Source organism: Rhea americana, unplaced genomic scaffold (genome assembly GCF_003343005.1).
Source record: "Rhea americana isolate MKP2758 unplaced genomic scaffold, rheAme1 scaffold_109, whole genome shotgun sequence".
Taxonomy (NCBI): Eukaryota; Metazoa; Chordata; class Aves; order Rheiformes; family Rheidae; genus Rhea; species Rhea americana.
Genome location: NW_028185139.1, coordinates 1,760,316 through 1,782,171, shown reverse-complemented (window position 1 = coordinate 1,782,171; position 21,856 = coordinate 1,760,316). Strand labels below are relative to the sequence as shown.

The following is a 21,856-nucleotide window of genomic DNA, read 5'->3' as shown; positions in this document are numbered from 1 at the left end:
CTTCAAAGAGCAGCATGCCCAGCCAAGAGTCACAATCAGCTGTAACTTCCAGTTTTCCGGTCCGTCATTCAAAGGGACCAAGTAACAGGATATTTGACAYGTAAAATAACCTAAAAGATGCATCAGACTTTTGCCTTTTATGATACATTTAAAAAAATGGCTTAAGAAAAATTCTACTGCAAAATGCTTTTCAGAAATTGCGGAGTTGCAATGAACAGAAAAGTCAAGCTCACTTTCAGCGCGTGAGAGAACAGTAGGACAGATGGTGTCCAACGAAACACAGTTTCTTTGCCACTTCAACTGGAGGAACAGCCAAGCTAGCATTGCAATATAGCAGCTCTACACCTGTTTCACATGAGCCACAACCACCTGGCAGGTCTTTTGCTGAAGCCTCTGTAGTCATTTCACATTGGAGACATCAGCTGACAGTAACATCTCCGAGGTACGTTAGTAGGGCTGGCCATCATGATGCCAGTCTGCCACGATAGCTTGGGCCCATTAGCATTTAGCAGGCATGACAAGAATGACAAGTCTTGTTCTGGGTTCACAAATGGAAATAGCTCACAGAAGAGTCTGCTGCCAGCACAGCACTGGAATAAAGGAGTAGATACCCAGGAGACTTTCACAGTCAGGGGCAGCACGCCATTGGATCAGCTCATCTCCTTATAGGACTGAAGTCTTAAGTACATGAGTACATTTAGTATAAGACATCCCATCAAATATGCAATCCATTAAAGAAAAGCTAGCTATGCCTAACTCTGGCAACACTGCAAGCCAGCATGTCTTTATCAGCACAGTAAGACTTCTAGAGCACTACATAAGGTACATCACCAAATATGACCTTCCCTTTTTCTGCCACAGAAGGCAAATACAGATCAACAAATAGATGCTCAGTTCTTCAACTGTTACCAGAGGTTGTATTTTGAGGGCTGAAATTAAGAGCTAAATGAAGGATGTCATAGCTACATGAACATGATCAAAGAAATTATAGTATGTATTAAAAGGTTATCATACCTTCATTGGCTCCTGGGTTAGATGAATGGTGCAATGTGATAACGATGAAGCCATGCATGTAGAAGACAAGACCGTGGTCAGTTAGACAATACAGTTACGGATTATGGATTAAAGGCATATAGAAGCAAAGAGTGCACAAAGTTCTATCAATTCAATATGGAAAGTCTACTTAGACTTATAAAGCTCAGCATAGAAGGCTGCAAACTGTTTTCATTTAAGTTTCATCATCCAGAGAAAGCAGCAATCCAATACTGAATTAGCTGAGAAAACTGCACAAAAATTTACATTCAACAGGGAAATAAGGTCTGTGTTATCGAAGTAGTAAAAAATCAACTCAGGGGTTTAGATTAATATAGCTATGGGAAAGTTTATCTTAATGAAAAAAATCAGAAAAGACAGATATGCAAATCATGAAGTAGGTTACAATATAAAACATCAGTAAGCTTAGGAATTACTATCACCTCCTCTTAAAGCATGGAATTATCATGAGAAGCAATTCTGTAAGAAAATATATGTCCCAAGCTACTTTTTTTTTTTTCCTGATTTGGATATCCTACCTCTTAGAAAAGGATTTAACTATAAACTGAACCTGTCTACTGTCAGCTCTCATTCTTTCTTAAGCACATACAAGGCCCCTAACCATGTCCATTATATCCATATAGCTTCAATGAGTTGCACAGAGGTTAACTGTTGGCACTGTGGTAAATGGTCACAATATTATTGATTCACCACCATTCCAGTGAACTACTTAAGATCTCTCTCACTTTTTCCACACCTTAAACCTTATCTAACCAGTGTGCTGAAAGGTAAAGAAAAAAAGCAGCCAGAAATATGTATTTCTCTCTTCCTCAAACTTGTCATCCACCTAGCTACCTAGAGATGACAGCATCAAAGAGCAGAGGTAGGATTTAATGCTAAATTCCACCCAGAAAAATCTAGAATTGTGCACATTAATACAACTAGAGATACACGTACTCAGAGGAAGCCAAAATGAAATTTCCAACAGATGGAAAGTTCTGTCAGGACAGACAGAATGCATCTTCACATATGGATTTATCATGATGGATTACAAAGGTAAGGACAGTAGAATGTCAATAATGAAATATCACAATGTATTTATTATAGCCTATTCGTGAGCTTACTGTAAGCAGCTGTAGGCCCCGCATGTCTGCGTCAGTATAGCCTACAGGGACAATATTCAGTGGCACCCACTGGCTCAATTCTAAGGACAAGGTCATGTTTTCCTCAGGTATGAGTAATGCCACACCCCAGCTCTTTGGATCATATTTCCAGTACTAGGTTCCCTACTTGTTATCGCTTTTCAGAACTCAGAGCATGCCAGCACTCTCTAAAACTAGAGATTTATTTTTTTTCTGCAAAGAAACTAGACCAGCAACCAAAAGACCTTCCATTGGAAAGTACTGCTCTGTTACCTAATAAATCATCAAAACTTGAAGATACAAGATCTTCTCCAGAATYAGCAGGTACAACCATAGCTACAAATGCTTTCATGTGGACAAGGACTTGAGCTAGCAAAGTCAGTGCTACTCATCTTTATCCTTCCTCAGCAGGGCTTTAMTCCAAGCTGTTGTCTCACCAGATGATGCAAAAAAAAGCTAACCAGCAACAACTTATCACATTCCTAGCAGGAGGCAAAGCTATTTACAGGAGCAAACACTGCCATAGTTCACATCTGAAYGCCTTTGCAACACCTCATATAATACAGTTAAGAAAATGCATGGAATGAAAATACTAAATTTGAAAAAGGAATAAAGACAGATTACTTGAGGTAGATGGTACCATCTCATATGTTATCTATTTTACAATTAAAAAAAATCATTTTTGAGGGAAAAAAACACTGGCCACCTTCATGGTTCTCCTATATGCCATTACAGTTTACATTAGCCTGTTGCTCCTCATCCAAACTTTTCAAATCACAGTTAGAGAAAGCAGCTTCTCAGAGACAGAACTTACATATGTTACATAGGCTGGTGCCCCTACCTGGAACTCTAGCAGGAAAAGAGTCTGGAGACCCTGCTCCAGCTCCTCCTTCCTCATCATCCTCCTCAAATTCCAAGTGTTCCTCTTCTCCAGGTGCTAAAATCTTCCTGTAAAACATGAAAAAGAAAAATGAGACTACAGATACTGAGGCTAGTCTAGCTTTCAACTCCCAAGTCAGTATCTTAGTGTAGAGATGAAGCAACATACTTTAATGTCATCTCATGCTTCTGATCAGCTACTTGTTGTACCTCTGGACCCTGACAGAGGTTGTAAAGAGCTCAGCCCACACAAGGAGAGCAAAGAGTATACAAACAAAAAAGATGCAATTTCAGAGACACCTATGGGCCTACCAACTACCAAGAGCAAAGGCTTAATTTTTAGCAGTATATAGATAACCAGAATTCAAAAGTTCTTTCTTAAACTGCATTTACCCAAAGCAATTCAGCATGTGTGTAGCTCTAGAAATTCTCCTGTCTCAGATATACACAAGTTCCCAGACCATACTCCCTTTCAGACACTTGTCTGTACATGCAGTGATGCAGTCCTCTCTCTTACCTGAGTGGGACAGGCTGAACATCAAAGGGGAACTCTTTATTATAAGTGAGGATATTCTTTAAGACTGTAGAGAGAGGAAAAAAAGAAAATTGCTAAGAATCCATATCCATAAATCATGATTAATTTAATCACTTTGCATAGCTACGTGCACTTCACAGAAAACATCAGATCATGACAAGAAAAAGTCTGCCTCTCCATGTTTTAAACATCTATACAGTCCTGGTCAGAGCCATATCACTGTAGCATTGAGACTGGCTAACTTAAACTCCAGTATATAATCACTACCACATTTACACAGCCAGGGAAGATAAACATGGCAATAACTAAAAACATCACGAGGAGAGACTACAGGCCCCTGGGGTAATGGTAGCGATCTCTGGTAGTTATTCAAAGGAGGGTGGTGCTGTTACTGGCATCAGCTCCAAACAGACTGAAGGCTCCAAAACTGACACACACAAGCACACACATAGGCTRCACATCCAAACAGCAACTGTAGAAGTCCAGGCATGCTGGGAACACATAACTTAGTTGAGATTTCCTACTTCTTCATTCATGTGTGCAGATATCTGGGCAGATCAGAAACATTCAAAAGGGATGGAGTAGAGTATCTGAGCATTAAGGTCCACAGAAACYAGCTATACTCTCCAGCATTCACTGGAATTGCACAGCCTTGCCTTTTGTATAGGAAATTTAATCAAGTTTTAGTTATCATACATTTAACTTGTATTCCCCAAAGCATTAACTAGTAAAGGTAATATTYCTAAAAAYACAWAAAGAAAATAATCATGCAAACCAGAGGTGCTGAAAGTGGAAATTTCAAAGTGCTACACAAAGGCCGTAGAAAAYGCATATATYGAWTTAAAAACCTAGATAACCATTTGCATRCTGATACCAATTTGCATGTCAGGGATCAGTTTAGAACTAGGTTAGTTTCAAGCCAAATGACCRCCCAATATTCAGTCGTTAATGACTTCCAAAAGGGTCACATGCCTACTTTCTCTTCAGCAGTGTTGCTCTAGTCATGATGGTTAAAGGACCTAAAGACATAAGAGGGAAAGCTTGCAGGGGAGGCAATCTCCTGGCAGGTAGCGAGTATCTGAGACCAGCCAGGAGGRAGCAGGGAGTGGGAAAAGCCAAGTCCTTTCACTGAGTCTCACTCTGCATAAGCAGGTTTTGGAAATCTCCCCTTATGCCTTCCAGATGATAACAAAAACATTTTTAAATAGCATGGAAATTACACAAACACTCCTAAGTATGAAAAAAGCCAGTTACATTTGAGCAGTCACTGCTAGGCCCCTCAGTCTCCGYAGGTGGCAGTGCAGCCAGTTTCTGGACCACCATGCGAGAGGTCAGGTAGCTGCTCAGTTCAGTTCTGAGCGGACCCAGCACAGCGACGTGCAGAGAGCTGCCGGCTGCGCTCGGCCAGAGACGCGACGGACAGGACCGACGGCCTGTGGGAAAACACCAAACCTGTCTCCCCCCTCCAGGGACTCGGGCCCTGCGGGACCATCAGTGGAGGTCTGCGCACGCCGGTGAGGAACCACAACCACCTCCCAAAAGGGAAGCAGTTGACGGACAGCAGCCRACAACTCGTGAGCACAGATGAGGTTCAGGAAAAGAAGGGGATTTTTATCCCTCTCAGAAATCCCCTAGCCTTGGACGGCTCCATCGTGCCGGAGAAGGAAAGCAAAGCTACTCCAACGAGAAAAGTCTCGGGAAAGGAAACCCTCTCGCAGAGCACAGACCGAAGCRGCAGCACAAGCCAGGGCAGTGCTCCTCCGGCCGCCGGGGCGCCGGCACGGCCCCCGGCCTCCCCTCTCCCCAAGGACCATCCTGCGCAGGAGCCTTCCAGCAATCCACCCCAGCCAGCGCTAGAGGGCCCAAAACATACCGCCGACAGGAGCGCCACGGCGAGCCCGCCGACGGCCTCGGCGTCCGAAACTCAGCGCTGCGGCTACGCGCTGTCAGCCACCAACAGAGAACAATTTTGCAAAGTCCTGTACCGGGATTTATTAAACATGCCCCTTCAAACACRTGTAATCAGGGACAAGTACTGTATCTGCCGCCTTCAGCCTGAGGAAATACTTACTCTAAGCCGCTAAGGATGAAGCTAACCAGTGCAAAAGACTTTTGCAAATGCAAAAGGGGGAAAGAAAACTCGCTTTCACCTACCATCACAGASTAGAATTTCGGTTATTTAAAACAAAATAATCAGATACAGGAAAAACACTAGGTTATAATGTCCAGGTTATAAGACTCTGCCTTGAAGCTCTGCTTAAGACGCCCAAATTACGAGCTACCTTCTTGTTTCATTTTGTTTGGTTTTAGCACACACCTCCTCTCAGGGAAAGGGTGCTTCCCCTCGGATAACGCTGCTGCTGATCCACGCAGAGGCCCCAGGTCGCCAACTCGGATTTCAGAATTAAAAGGCAGATTCCCAGGAACACGTCCTGTACCTATGTTGGTTTGCCAAGAGAAGTCTTTTTTAAAGGCTCTTCAGCAGGCTTATACGCAGAAGCGACCTTTTCGAGACTGACGTTCCTGTTGTGATGTTGGGCAACWTCACACTGTTCTTATCAGTAGATTTGTTTTTTTCTTGAAAGGTGTCAAATGAGAATATCAGCCCGAGCAGTAAGACCAGTAAGCCCCCATTTGGTAAAGACCACTGTCCGTTCAATTTTTTTTGTGACAGCCAACAAGATATAATGTAATGCATATCATTTTAAATAGATGATACACAAATCAATTCAGATATCAAGTTCTCCAGTACAACCGAGTACCTGCTTCTCTTGTAATACATACACACTAAGAGCTTCCGAACTAATCACTCRGTTAGTAACTAAGTGTGTTAGCTAGAACTATCACACTTACGAACACAGGCACCGACAACGGTTTACAGCAATCATAAAACTACYCTTTAAGCAGGGGCCGCTGCAGGAGGGACAGTCCGATCCTCGCTGCGAATGCGTGCTCCCAACTGCACTGCTGCCCAGCAGTAACTCTCACGCAGGCCACCAAACTGGCCTGGCAAAAAAACATTGATTTTCAGCTAGAACACTGCCTGATCCACTTCATCCCATTTACACACGAAAGCCAGTACTGGTATGTGYGATATCACAGCCCACCTATTTTTAATGTGTATTAACACTGGTGTAAGCTTTCACAAGAAAAGGATTTGCAAGATCTAGTGTGCTAGTAATGATTTCACACAGTGTACTTCCAAAAGAACTACTTGTATGGACCTTTCTGTAGCATTATTCCAGCATGAAGGATTCAGTGACAAATCCTAAAACCAAACAAAACTAGCCAACTGTTTTCCTTCACATGCAGTATGAAACGAGAGCTCAATAAGTAGAAAAACTCTGAGCTTTACAACACAGAAAAAAAAAAGGGATAAATCTAAGCGTACTGRTTGTTATAACAACACCAAAACCAAATTTCCCAGCCATTTTGAAAAATTAAAACAACCCATATTATGTGAATAGCTGTTTTCTTTTCCCTAATAGATTGACTTGGCATAACAGAGGAATCATTATTCGCATTTGCCAATCCAGAGTTTTTAGCCTATTTTGTTAGGATGTAAAAGGAAATCAACAAAATGCTAAATTAAAATACTTCCTAATATATTTTATGAAATGGCTGGTGCTGGCCTGATTAAGATTTAACCTATTCAACAARGTATTTTTTAAAACCACGAAACAAAGGTGCAGTTAGAGAGAAACAAGCCAATGCACTATCAGAGCAACCCAAGTCACAACTGCAGCATTCAATCGTTGTTGTAGAAGCACCCATTCTACCCATTCCCCTCCAAGGAAAATAACTCAGTGTTTTTAAAGACTGATGACCACACACACTGTCCCYCAGTTTTAACACAATTGCTTGTTGTATGAAGAGTGGGATAAGTGTGGTTCATACTGCTGAGCAGTTTGACAGCTAAAAATCAATTCTATGAGGAAAGGCAAGATAAGGAACAGGATCGTGATAGTGTAAATTAAAACCTCACCTTTTAAAAGAAAAGAGCTTCAAGGAAGGCATTAAGTCTTTTAGGCAGAATGCAAATTTTGATTAAACCCTTCAATATCCATTTCCTTTGGTCTGTAGAATAGTTTGACCAATTAAAATGTGATTCTTCTCCCTCTCCCCTCACATAGTCCCTCACAGGCCATTTACATAGCAGAGTCTAAAATTCATGGTCAGTAACTAATTACAACATTTTAAATACTTTGTAAACAAAGAGCAGGAGTACCTAGCTTTCTGGTATGAAATAATTCCAAATCAAAGGAGGCAGATTCCAGATACACAATATGCAGCACAAAAAAGAAATAAACAATTTTAACAAACAATTAAATCCTTTCCTGAGTTTATGGTCTTCATAGACTCTGCACTCTTATTATGTACCTTCACTTTCCATTTTGGGGGATCAATTTAAATGCATTTGGACTTTGTATTTTGGTAGAACTACTAGGAACCTCAATTCCATGCCCTGCCTCGCCATAAGCTTCCTATATGATCTTGTGCCAGTTACATAGAAAAAGGGAGTGCAAAGAAGCTATCCATGAAGTGGGTATAGCAACACTTTCCTATCCATAATGTTTATTCTAAATATTCCCCTAAATGGTACAATTGTGACAGAAGCAAAATAGAACCAGCTTTTTCCAGCATGAAAGAAGCTCTTCAACACTTCTTGTTCCCCAAGAATAAAAGAAATATTAGCATTATGGATAATATTGTTTAGATACGGTGTGAGATCACAAGGATTCTTTGAAAATAAAGCAGTCAATGTTACCAGAAGGAAAACGTAGCAGATAAATGTAGTTCCTACAAGAAAGTTATTTCTGAATTGATGGACCAAAAACTGATCCAGGATCAGCTGGGGAAAAAAAGAATCCTCCAAGGACTGACTCATCCTTGGCCTGACTCTAACTTCGTTGGTCTAGTAGCATTACTGTGGTAGGTGACAGGTGACTGGCTACAATAAGCACACATTAAATATTTTTAAAAGAAAAACATATTTGATGTTGCAAGTAGGAAGACCACAAAGTATTGAAATTMTGTTCAAATAAGTAATATGGAGGTAAAGGGTCAAACTTCATAGATTATATTTGACTATATACTGCAGTACTGATAGCTTAAATTACTATTCTCTGCAAAATTAGCATCCAAAGAATTAATGAAGTTAGAGAAAAAAATAATAGATTATCCAAAACATTAGGACTACTATACTTCAAAGTTATCCCTATTATATTCCTTAATGCATGTCTAGTTTTGTCTATGTGGTAGCAGATATTTGGAAGAACCACCTAAAAACAGTATTACTGGCCAACCACATTGTGGTCAGTCAGTATTCATGCTACTGTCAGATTTTCCACTGCAATGACAAACATTATGCACTTAAAATACAAAKATACTACTTACTTGGTTCCAACTTCTTCAGATCCTCAAGCTTAAATTCATCCTGCGACTGCGTGGACTAGGACATTACAAAGAAAGAGTCAGAATTTGGTATGCACTTCTCCCCCAGCCCCCAGACAAAGCTACTATATCTCATAATAAGCATGTAAGGCATGTCCTTAGTTCAAGTACACCAAGCTACTTCAAAGCTATGTCATCAAAAAAAACCCAAACAAAAACTCCCCAGCAGAGACTAGGTTCACAGATGAGGCAGAAAGCATGCTACTACTCATGCATTGACAACACATTTATCTAGAATTCCAAGCTTTAACACAGGATAAATATTTTTAAAGTAACTAGTTAATCCTTTGCACTCACTACACATGGGAACATTAAGATAGAGGAACTTGTTTTAATTCTTCCCCAATCAAACGATTCTGAAGTAAGATAAGCTCCAAAAGTAGTTCAAGAAATACTTACAACATTGAAACAGCAGCAGAAATTATCATACTCAGGACAAGTTTGACAAAAAACAGCTGACCTAAGAGGTTGCGGCACATGAAAGAGGGACTCCCATCTCCGCCTTCTCCAACCCTGACCATGCAGTTTCCGTATCTGGCTAGGGCACTGATCTGTTTCTCTCAGTAAGCCTATTCGACTTATTATCTCTACAGAAAAGTTATTAACTTTTTCTTCTGAATTAGTTCACTGCTAGTTTGGAGAGCTGAACTTGCCTATCCTGAGATGATGAGTGGCAGAGACAGTACAATAAAAACGGTGCAAATAAGGGGATTGGCACTGGATATGCTCTTTTTGGCAGAGGGTTACCTATTGTCTAATTGCATCCTCAGCATCTTTTAGGAATATCTATTGTTTTCAACACTTCTTTAAAGCCTGGCAGTTCTCTTAATCTTGCCTAGGTGTCAACAAAGGATCAAAGGTGACTATAAGACAGTGCATATATGCATACTGTTAGAAGAGCAGTAAAAGATGACCATACTCATTAACTCTGCTAAGAAACCATAATAAAACTGCAGCATGTAAAATGCTTCTCAAAGTGAGAYGGATGAGAAGTTCTAGTACCTCACAGAAGGTTATAAAATCCTTGAGTTACTGCTGAGGGAGGAGTGACTCGCTTGGCATAAACCTCAACTGGGGAAAGGGTGAGTCAGGAAAAGCCAGTGTCACCAAAAAACAAACAAGATTTTTCTTATTCTCCTCAAAAGGTCAGGGGGGCTTCCATTTCATCTTACTTAAAAAACAAAATGAAACAAAAAACCTAAACTCTCAAAAGACAAAAAGAAAAAACCTAAACAAAAAATCCATGAACCAGGTTATAAAACCCTGAAAGAAACTACAAGATGGAATCAAATCAAGGAAGGCTGTTCTTATGAGACAGGGCCTCTTCTGTTCAGCAGCTAAAGACGTTTCTACATCATCTACTGTTGTGCTGAGAAGCACCTGACTTATTAAACTGTCTCATAGTGAAGAGTCTGCCCTCATAACAAAACTACCCTGACTCAGAACAAACAAACTGTTCAAAGACCCCAGGTCAGATCAAGATAGAAAGATAGGTAGAGCTAATTAAATAACTCTTTGAATGCTGCACAGCATCTAGACTGATCAGCTCCTACCTCATTAGTCCAGCTCCAGCCTGCTGCTTAAATTTTCACTCTCCCTCAGCCTCACGAACAATTGAAAGCAGCACAATGGAGCTGCTGTACCTTGAACAGCAACACAATTAGTCACAGGTGTTGCTGTAAGCAATTTGGTGCCAAATTTGTCTTTCACCACCCTTCACTGGGAAAGAGCTAATACAGTAACCACACTTTGGCTTAATTCATGACTTGTGAAGAGGCTGAATTAGTGCAAGGGTCACTCCAAGGAACTTCCTACTCTTGCACACATATTAGGCAGAGAAACTAATCAGTTCTGCAGGAKGAAAATGAAACAAAGAACCATAGACACAAAATCTACAGTTTCATTCCTGTATAAACTCTAACACGTGCTCCTCTAACCACTCAAAGATCTTCAGGAAGCCACCTGGGGTATTATGTTGACAGTCTGGAAAGTCTAAGCATTAAAGGGGTCTTTCATTCTGTTTTCAGAAGTTTTGACTGTGTCTAAAGTCACTAAACTAGCTAGAAAAAGCATTACAATTGTCTATCACTGAAGTGTGAAATCATATGGGAAAAAGAGCTATACCTGTAAAGCTGCACTTCTCAGTTCCAAGCATGTTGCAATTTTAGCTATGGTTTTCTGAAAGRGAAAAAGAAGAAATAATTTCCATATTGACATTCTTTACTTAAAAAATATAAATATGAACAATTGTTTTTTCCTGTAAAGATTTCAAATCTATTTTTCGATATCAGATCATTCAGCATCAAAAGCTATTTCACAAATAAGATTTACTGAAAGTGCAATAGCTGAAACTGAAACATCTGCCATTGAACTCCCTTCCCCATGGTTCATCAGCACAGATGGGAGTTGTTCACTCAGCAGAAACCATAATAATGCTTACCACATCATAAATTGTTTATAAACTCAACTACTCTGAAGTGATAGGGGAGAGCCAAAAAAGAAAAAAAAATCAAAACAAGCCAGTATATTAGCTTTAGAGAACTTGAGTGGTTTATTCTTAATTTAGGAATCATGACTACAGTTCATTTATCTAGATTACAGTGTTAGCAGACCAAGTCAGCCCTTCTCAGAAGTTATGGATGCCCAGTATCTCAGCACTGTCCACTTTTGTGGGGTTTGGTAGGAAAGGAAACATAAAAGGGATTATTTTTCTAATGTTCTATTTTCTCTAAGCTTCTCTAAGCTCTAAACTCTGAATGAGGCATAAGACAGAATTTCTTCGATTCAAACTTGTCAGCCATCTACAACATCCCTTAGCAGAATTGTGACATAACTTCTTGTTTTTATTTAAAAAATGTAGAAGAAAGGCAAGGCCTTCAGTATAGCCATTCTCTAGCATTCTGCTTTAAGGACAATGCTACTGAAGTTCTTATGTCTCACAAAATAAGAACCTCAAGCAGCAGTCAAATTAGTTTCTGCTTGTATCAATTGAAAAATGTCTGGAGGAATTAAGATGTCTGTAATTAACATCAAACGGACACAATGGCACAGTAATTTTTACTTTGCTTGAACATCAAAAGTCTATTTACCAACTAAAAGCTTTTAGTGAAGGAAAAAAAAAAAGTTCATATGCCCAGGTGAGGCCAAAAGTAAATCCAATTCTTTTACAGGACATTTATAGGGCAGAAAAAATGGCAACAATGAAGCTATAAAAAAGCAGTTTATTTTCAAAGTAAGTTTTCCCCTACTAGGAAAATAAAAGCTGAAACATGCACCTGAAACTCATTCTCTTCTTTTAAATTAGGCAATATCAAAAAACAGGTCTCCCTCTAAGCTGGATGCAAGGGGAAGAAAAAGATGTCCTAGTGTGCAACTCTAGCATCAAAGAACTTCAAAAGCATGGGCAACTGGCAAATTAAGTGGTATTAGTCAAAAGCCAAAATTTCCTTTTAAAGGAAGGGTTACATTAGGGCTCCAAAGACTTGCAGCAGCAGATAAAAAACAGGCCTGTGTTCACAGCTAACTTCCTGTCATCTGCACCAACTCTCCATCAACAGTATGACAGAACTGTGTCTAAATCAATTCCTTGGCCACCGTTACTTTCAATGTAAGAGTTTGAAAGCTAAAAGGCTCCAGCTGCAAGTTTACCTTATGCCACATCRAAAGTTGAAAGAGTTCAGGAGCTGATTCACCAGCAGATCAGACATCAACACCTCATGGGTGAGGCCAATAGCTGGAGTCTGTAGAAGTCTTGGATACCTGATTTTTATCTGCCACCACAGGCCCATCAAAGCTTTCAAAGCCATTTCTTCCCAACCGGCATCGGCATCTCCGCTAGTTTTAAACGCTCTGTTACAACATGGCATTAATCCAGACGTTGCGTCATKGTAGTTTACATTACTGTCCACTGTATGGAGGTCCTATATAAAATTTCAGTTCCTTTGAGCACCTTCCAAGAAAGTGGTGAATGATGTGTCTTAGCACAGGWCACACATTGTTCTCTCCTCTGCCTGGGATGCAGCATGTGCAGCAGCGTGTTGTTTGGGAATTTTACTATAGAGCAACATGCCTGTATGCTTGCATGCAACATGGCAGAGTGAAAAAAAGTACTAATAAAAACAAATACTGTGGCTTTTCATTTCTGCGGAGGTTCATTTTACAAGCTAGGTCCAATCAAACTCCTGCTCCCTGAAATAATTTCTGCTACACAACAAAGATCCAGAGTTGGCTCTTCAGCATAGTTTGAGGAAATGCAGTTTTTTGAAAAGGAAAGGAGAACATACAGTCCTGGATTCATTTCAACAGCTTCAGACACACATTCCACACATGGGATCTGTAGATTGAGGCTTTGCAGGAGGACACCAGGTAGGACTATAGAAGCAGATTCTCAGTCCATAAAGAGAGATTGCACTGGATCCTTCTAATCAGCCATAGTATAACAAGAAATTTCTTCTTACATTTGAAAACATCTGGAAGGTATGTTTGCAAAGGTAGAGCCACAAAGAAGAGAAAGGTGTGAAGTAATGGGTAAGAGAGAGGAATCCACAGAGGCTCCCTTGGGAAGGGAGGGGAAATCTCTGAAGTTTGAGTACAACTCTAACATTTGCAAAAACCCAGCTGTTCCTATGGTTTGGGTGTTGACCGCCGAGCAAACAGCGTGCCAATTCCATGTAGATCACAACCCCTCAACTGCACAAGAGAAAGAGGGCTCAGAGTCTGCAGGGTGCTCGTACACAGTCTGAGTGCTCCACAACAGTCAGAACATGCAAACAGTTTCATGCTGTTCTTCCTCGCGCTGTCTCACACACAGAGCATTAAGCCCACACTGTGAACGAGATTCAACAAATGCTACTTGGCTCCTGTCTCTGTTGTTAATTCACTGATAAGCTCAGCAATGCCACTGTCCCCTATCCTGATGATTCTTAACTCTGTATTCTTAATTTGCCTGAACTAGGAACCTCTTAATAGGACTGAACCGTACATAATGTGTGTCCTTTGGCTCCTGGGGGCTGAAGGGCAATAGTGTCTCTAGAAACGGATTAATTGAAGAGAGTTTGGGAGTCTTAAAATAGTAAAGAATAGGTTTTATATGGAATCTATTGAAATATGGCAAGCTCCCAGCAGGCATTATTCATAACTATTTTTTTAAGGGACCACACCCAACCCGAAAGTTAAAAATGCGGCTAAACACTGCTATCATTTTCAGCTGCAGCTATCCCATGCAAGGGCTCCTTTTTCCAGCACAGAAAACATTCTGCATTTCATTAAGGACTGAAGTTGTAATTAAGTTTGCTAGTTTAAAGCAGTTAAGATTCAGTTTTATGTAAACTAGTGATTAGAAAGGGAAAAAGGCAGTTGATCTTGTAGTTAAAGTTTCTTCTGTGCAGTTGTGTGAGTAATGACTGTGCTAACTGTAATGCAGTCAAAGATGTTTGCATAAATACAGAGCCAGAGCAGAGTTTGGCTTTAAAGTGAGGTCTAGGCTGTTATGAGACCAGTAGTTTAATGAATCATACTAAGACTATACAACAATGCTGTTATTTCAGCAAGCTGCCATTGCACAAAAGGCATGATTTTTTAATACTAGCTCAGCACAAGAAAGTTACAATTGTGGTTAGCAGAGGGCTTGAGAGGTCACATTCATTGTGTGGAGAACTGGGTGAGAATAACCATAGCTGGAGGCAAGCTGACAACCACAGCCAAACCCTAACTGGATCAATTCACAAAGCAAAATACAATGGGTGATCATGGATGAGGATAGGTTTTAGAGAATGAAGATAAAATAAGGAAAGGTGGGATGCAGATGTTAAGGCTGAGATAAGTCTGCCAGTAACAATATGCTGCTAATATCCCATTTAGGGAGTTCCTAGGCACTGAAAGTGCTGCATAGCCTCCTTAAAACTACCGCAGAGTAATTATATTTAAACACTAACAATGATTTGCTATTTATAGTATTTCTACGCAGTCTTCAACCAAGTTCATAATCATTAACGAAGATTCCAACATTGTCAATTATCCAAGGCATGGCACCATCTTCACTAAGGACTAAAACTCCAGAATTACATCCAGAGGTAGATACAGGAAGACTGAGAAGCCCCCATAAGCTGAGAATCCAGGAATGAACACTGAGTTCTGGAGACCAGTCTTCCCTATCAAATGAAGCAGCACAGAGTGCTTCAGAACAGACTCTTCAGATCAATTTTAATATTAGTTCATTTTATCATTTTGCAAAGTTTAAATTCTTACAGTGAACTACACATTTACTACAAGTTAAACAACAGCTGGCTCACACTACTTACACCTAAGAAGGCATTTGGTGCATCTGTCAAGTGTTGTTGGATTAACATATTGGATGATTAAATTAGCAACTAATACACTATCAATTATGATGTAGCAGTAAGCCACACTGTAACACCACCTSTGATACACAAAATAATCCTAATGTGTTAAAAAATTATAAAGAGAAATATGGCTGAGAATTTGAACCTAGCCTTCTCCTTTCCCTGCAGTTGTAAAGATAGTAGTTTTTCCTTGATGTAGAKGAATCTCTGCTTAAGTCTATCTTTCCCACATGGTATATCAAGTTATAAACAATGACAGCTTCCCAGTAATTCTCAATAGTGTGCTTAGTCCTTTAGGAAACAGCTAGCTATAAAGCTACACAGAGACTGGAATGAGGGTAGATTGACAGAATTATAATTAGCTTCATGATCTTGTCTTCCCCCTTCCCCAATCTATGAAATTCTGTGCTCAGTCTGGGCCAGTGAAATCAGGTGATCAAACACTGRACTGAACATACTAATCTGCCTTCAGAAAAATAAAGAGATGGCTCTTATATGACAAATAGTACCCGGAAATGACAAGAAATTAGTGAAAGAAAGGCTTTCCACAAACAGGAGGAGGAAATAGCATGCTGGTGGATGCATCAGCAGGAACTGAGTTGAGCAAAAGTAGATGTTTAGGTAAGTAGATTTTTGAGTGGTGTGGAGAGAGAAAATATGCTTCTATTGAAGTCTATTGCTTGAAAACTTGGAAAAATAGAAGCGTGCTAAACTCCGCTCCTACACTCTGTCGGAATGCTGCTAGTAATTGCTCATGATCACTAGATTATGTCAGCCCAACTCCTGTAGAAATAGGGAAGACCAGAARAGTAAGAAGCTTAATGTCAGACTAAAAGATTTTATTATATGAAGAGGTTTAAGTGCTTCTTTGTAAGCAGTAATGGGAGTCATTTTTGCTGTGACTAGCATTACTATTGCTAGGAGAGGGGAAGAGAATGATGTTACTTAAACATCTCACAAAAAGTTGAGGAGCTTGGCTGTGTATGTGACTAATAAAATCGGCATCGCAATTTGAGAGTAAGGCTCAAATGACAACAGGCTCTTTGAAAATCAGGTGCATCTGCCCCCTTCTGATCTGGCAAACGATACATTTAAACATCAACCTCTTCTGTAAGCTCTATCTGCTTTAGAAACAGGCATCACTGCAAGGATTCAAAACAGCCACTCCTCRTTTTTTATTTTCAGAAGACTGTCACCTTAACACAAGCTTGCAGTTGTGCATCTTGTAACAAATTACTTCTGTTTCCTGAGCCCTCCAGCCTTTTCCTTATGGTTGACCTCATTTGCTTCCCCAATTTCATTCAAGGGCCCTTCCACAAGATTCAGGGAACATCTAGAAGCAAAGCCCAACATGGTTCTAGTTCCCATACTCAAAGGAGATGATGTCTTCACAAGTGATATTAACAACTTCTTTGGGAAGTAATGGTACTTTCAAGAGCATCCATGGAGCACTAAAAATTACCAGAGCTCGTAATGATGAAGGAAGGTATCAGCAAGGGGCAGCGAGCAGAAACAACCAAAGACTGAACAGCTGTTCCATGTTAACAAAGCTCCCAAACCTTCAGTTCAGGAAAAGTGGTCTCAATCTTTCTCCAAGATTATGATTTATTGCTTTGGTGCATCCTGACCCTAATCCTCTTCTTTGCAAAAGGTAAGTAGGACATGGAAGGCCTTTTCTTTGCTTTTTTATTGGTACGTGTTAAGAAAACAGTTAGAAACTACYGTCAAACTCTATGTAAAGGTATATTTCTTTGTAACAAACAAAGTTTTTAAGCACATTAAGTTCATCTCCAATTTCTGTAGCCAGGACATGCTTTCAAAGCAAACATTTTTCAACACAGATCCCATTACTTTAGCACCCTATTATGATATCTGGGATTCTGGGTGAGAAAGTGTCACTCTTCAGATAATGCCKTTGCTCAAGCAAATGATCTTATTTAGAAGTCTCAAAATACAGGTATTTTCCAATTAGGTATTCCTCAGAAAAACTTCTATGCAACATMCTAGAATTTATCAGGGACTCATTTCTTAAGAGATTTTGCTTTATTACACTGAAGATGTTTGAGTGTGTGAGAACCCAGTCAGCATTTTCCTCTTAAATCCTGTCAGAAAATTGCACCATCATGATGCTGAGACAAGAAACATTGTTTTCAGCTAAGGGAGAGAGGAAGGAAAATTTGAAAATTTTGAAAGATTATAAACAAATAACATTCTAAGAGACTAACAGTGAGTCTTCCACCAGGACCCTTCCTTGTCAGGTGTTATGTGTTAAGCTAATCTCCTCCATGCACCCCCTGGACGTCTGCAGTTCCAGACATGTTGTACTCAGACTTCACACGTTAAATTGTGCTAACTTTGTATAAGCAAGTTATCAAGAGGTCACCCCTCCAAAAAAAAAAATAGGTTATGAAGGACTCCAGCCWGCATGCAAGACATTCAATATTACACAGCAGAGCATCTATCACCTCTAATGATAGCAACCACTTCAGCCATGCTGGGCTCTGTTTCTGTTTATACATTAAGGGAGGGAAAAAAAAAAAGGTCTCCTAACTCTCAGATCTGCAAGATACAAAGAACCATAATACACATTGACATCTATGGAGTCAGACCCCTTGACTGAACAAATAGTAATACGTACCTTTTGATCTTCTGTGAATTCTGAGTTGTTGTGTTGAGACTGGGCCTCTTTTTGTAGATGTCTTGCTAATCTGGATGGGGGGAGAAATAAAATTGTAGAGTGGGAACATAGTGCAAAAACTCTCCTCCCCACCACTACAGTCTCCAGAAAACGTGGCAGCAGATAGATCCCCAGACTGCTGCTCCAGATAGTTTCTTTTTCACACAGTTTTCTATAGCTATGGTAGGCCATACTGAAAACTAGACAAAGTATACTACTATATTAGGTAAGTACGTATATAATGTGTCGCGTAAGGAGAACAGGAAAGGAAGCCCTGTTTGCCAACAGTCCCTTTTACAAGTACAGACCTTTTTTCTCCTTCCCTTGCCCCTCCTTTTTTTTTTTTTTTTTAAGGAAAATAACACTATACCGCAGTAMAAGCCCACATGCATTTCACGGGCAGAATTTGCGGCCGTTGTGACTGCCAGGAGGAGCGAGCGCGCGCGCAGGCAGAGAGGCGGCCGGTGCCCCAGGTAATGGCCACCCGCTCTCCTGCTGCTGGAAGCCAAGCGCGGGGCGGCTTGGCGGGGGCTCTCGGGGTGTATCAGTTCACAGGGGCTCCCGGCAGCATCACACGCGGAGCTGAGACTCCACCCATCACCACCACCGAGACTAGCAGCGTATCAAGGGGGTTGGAAAGTAACAGCAAGCAAACAGCACAAGAAAGCGAAAGGAAGCTAGAGAGCATCTGAAGGCAATCTATGGGAAGAGTTATAGTTTCCGTCCGGGGAGGAAGGAGAAAATTAAACAAGCAGAAATCCCTGTGCAATTGTTGCCATTCCCTGTAAATAATTAACAAAAAAAAAATGCAGCGGGGGGGAAATAACCAACGACAACAACAGTACTCAGGACATCTCAATGCACTCCTGACTGAAATCGCCTCATAATTTTACATTGTTGAAGGAATCCAGCTTCTCCCCACTGGCACAGAGAGCGTTAGCCTGTTGGGGGGGGGGAGGAGGTTAAAACAGAAGCATCCACAAAAACAGATTGCCATCAAGTCTGCAGCAGAACCAAAACCAGAATCCAATTCTTCCTTTACTTTTAATAAAAATAAGCTCCATTAAAAAGACACAAGGATTGAAGTCACCACTGTAGCTTTCAACTAGTGCTAGTGAAGAAACAACTGAAGGGAACAAGACAACTACACAACTCAGTGGCATTACCCTCCTCTACAAAAGGGAGAAGATGATGACAGAGAAAAGTCAAAAAGCACAAGCATACTAGCATGCAAATACATAGTTCTCTCCTCCAGTCCTGGTGGTATGCCTGAAGGGATACAAGGCAAGTGCTGGATGTACTTGAACGCATAAAGCATTGAAGAGTCATAATTTAAGAAAATGCATCACCATAGCAGCAATAAGCCACCCACAACAGACAGCGTTATTATCATAACTAACATTTGTGCAAGCATCAGTAACACAATGATCTTTCCATTTGTCAGTAATTCGGAAAAAAACCACCCTAATCCAAATAAACGCATCTGGCATCCTACCCTAAGCTTGTTCAAAGTTGGATCAGATCAAGTACTATCAACAGGGATATGCAAAAGAGAAGGTCTTGTTGACTGCTCAGAGGGCTCTTGCACGAGTGAGCACTTGAATGAACGTGGGACAATCTTTACACTAARCTTCCTGCACTTCTGCGAGTAACACAAAGACCTAGGCAGATGTAGGTCCCTCTGGATGTAAGAGGCAAATAATTGTATTCTCTGTCGTCAGCCATTAAGTCCATGAAATGAACTATCCAAGGGTCATAGAAATGTTTTTCACTGTCAGCAAACTCACCATACTCAAATTATCCCCTGCCTTCCCATGTTGATCAGTACAGACCTTGCCAATGTTAGCTGCACTTAACCACCTGCAGCAACACACTTCAGTGGCAACCCCATTGCAGGTTACCAGTTAAGCGGGCAAAAGATAAAGCCGTGCTGATGTCTCTCCAGAGTTACAAGTAGATATCTCACTCTACGCCTTTTACYGGCAGCTTCTACCCTATTGATTGAAATTACTATTAATGCCACATTAATAGTAAGGTTCTGCTCCTTTCCAAGGAAATATGTCCTTGTAATCCTCTGATCTTCCCTCCCCTCTCTTCTCCCTGCTCGAACCAGAGTTCATCTACAGACTACTACTCTCCTTCAGCAGAAATTCACTGATAAGCTTGAGAGAGTAGCTTACAGTACTACTACCCAAGGCAAGCTTTCTTGCAAAGACATCACACCACTACAAAGTCTGAAAGAAGCAAGGGCACAGAGATCAGCTCAGTTCTCGTCAGGTACACGTGATGCTGGGAGGAAAAGGGAAGGGAATGGAAGTTATAGTTCAATTCTCAAACTAGACTGTCTGCAGAAGTGTAGAGACCTTCTTAATGAAGCATRCTTAGAGTGAAACAACATCATTAATGAATATTGACTGCTGAGACTGTCATGATGGTTTGAAACACTAGGYTCTACTAGACTCCTCACAGATGTCCACACAAAGGTAGTTATTACAAATATCTTCCTTTGCTTTCTGATAAGTTTTTTTTCCTCTCAGATGCAGATCTAGAAAAGAACTTCTTTCCATCCCTCTGCCAAGGTTTGCGGTGACAGCTTGCCCCGATCTAAAGACCATCAGCAAACTGCAAATACCTGAACCTGCACCATCCTACCTGGTGAGGGCAGGAGCTGATGAGATTACAGCATCTCACGGCTCTGTGCTGCACCTGGCCAGCACCCTCTTTGCTGCGAACGGCAGGTGATCCAGCAGCCCGCACAGAGTTAGAGCCCGTAACTTGAAGAGCCCTGAAGAGCTCTAGAAGGTTTCTCAGATGGCATCTCTTTGGCTTTCTCTGGGGGGAACAAACGCAAACCCTCCGGACTTCTTCCGGAAAATTCACCCTAAGAAACTCAGCCTGCGCTGCCCAGGCCACAGGCAAACAGCTCCCACCTTCGCGGCCAAGAGGGGCCTAGGACGGCGCCTTCCCAAGGCCACGACCAGCGCCTCTCCGGCCACGGCACCGCGGCTCCCCCGGCGCCTCGGGGGCCCCCGGGTGCCCCCCGGGTGCCCCCCGGGGGATCCCCCCTCCCCCCGCCGGGACCCTCCCCGGCCTTCGCCAGCCCACGGGCCGGCTCTCCCCGCCGCCGCTGCCCCCGCAGCGCCGCGGGCCGGAGGCGCGCCCGGGCCCGGCGGCGGCGGCGGCGGCGGCGGGCAGCACCTGCCCCGCGGCGCCCGGCCGGCCGCGGCCCCCGGGCGGCCCCACTCACATCTGGTACTCGTCGATGGCCTCCACCAGCTGCCCCCAGGAGTCGAAGTCGGTGCCCTTCCTGAAGCTGGCGCCCCAGCGCTGCAGGAGGCTCCGGGCCGCCTCCGACATAGCCCCAGCACTAGGGCACCATGCTCACCCCGGGGCCGGGGGATCACGCCGGGCAGCCGCTCCCGCCAGCCCCGCCGCTGCCGCCGCCGCCGCCGGCCAGCGAGATAGGCTGCGCCGGCCGCGCCCTGCCGGCGCCATCGCTACCGAGGCAACCGCCGCCCCCCCAACACCACCGCTCCGGTCCGCCCGCCCACCCGCAGACAGGCGCGCGCGGCGCGCTTCCGCCTCGGTAGGTGTCATGGCGGCGGGGTCACGTGGCCGCGGGCGCCGCGATCCTGAGGGCTCCGGGCGCTCCCTGCAGGCCTCGGCGGCGGCCGGGCGGTGCCGCTCGGCTCCTCCCCCGCCCCCTCCCGGCCGGCGGTGCCAGCGCGGAAGCTGCCCCGTGCGCGGTACGTAGCGGCGCCCCTGCGCAGCCGGGCTCCGCTCTCTAGGGGGCCCG

At 42.4% G+C, this 21,856-nt stretch overlaps 2 protein-coding genes across 3 annotated transcripts in view; one reads left to right on the top strand and one right to left on the bottom strand.

Annotated features, from left to right (window-relative positions):
• The window catches only part of AIDA (axin interactor, dorsalization associated), a 30,232-nt gene extending 8,721 nt beyond the window's left edge, over window positions 1-21,511 (bottom strand). Inside the window, exons 1-7 of one of the 2 annotated variants that reach the window (XM_085311867.1) lie at window positions 21,308-21,511; window positions 18,022-18,091; window positions 11,167-11,220; window positions 8,986-9,040; window positions 3,571-3,634; window positions 3,016-3,122; window positions 1,015-1,026 (exon numbers count right to left, since the gene is read on the bottom strand). In XM_085311867.1, the coding sequence (XP_085167993.1) occupies window positions 1,015-1,026; window positions 3,016-3,122; window positions 3,571-3,634; window positions 8,986-9,040; window positions 11,167-11,220; window positions 18,022-18,091; window positions 21,308-21,417 (472 nt within the window). In that variant the 5' untranslated portion in view covers window positions 21,418-21,511. The remainder of the gene's footprint in view (window positions 1-1,014; window positions 1,027-3,015; window positions 3,123-3,570; window positions 3,635-8,985; window positions 9,041-11,166; window positions 11,221-18,021; window positions 18,092-21,307) is intronic. The other variant, XM_085311875.1, reaches the window with a different exon arrangement.
• Window positions 21,512-21,662: 151 nt separating this feature from the next.
• Window positions 21,663-21,856, top strand: part of BROX (BRO1 domain and CAAX motif containing) — a 17,369-nt gene continuing 17,175 nt past the window's right edge. Inside the window, exon 1 of the mRNA XM_085311824.1 lies at window positions 21,663-21,806. The gene's annotated coding sequence lies outside the window, so the exon portion shown is untranslated. The remainder of the gene's footprint in view (window positions 21,807-21,856) is intronic.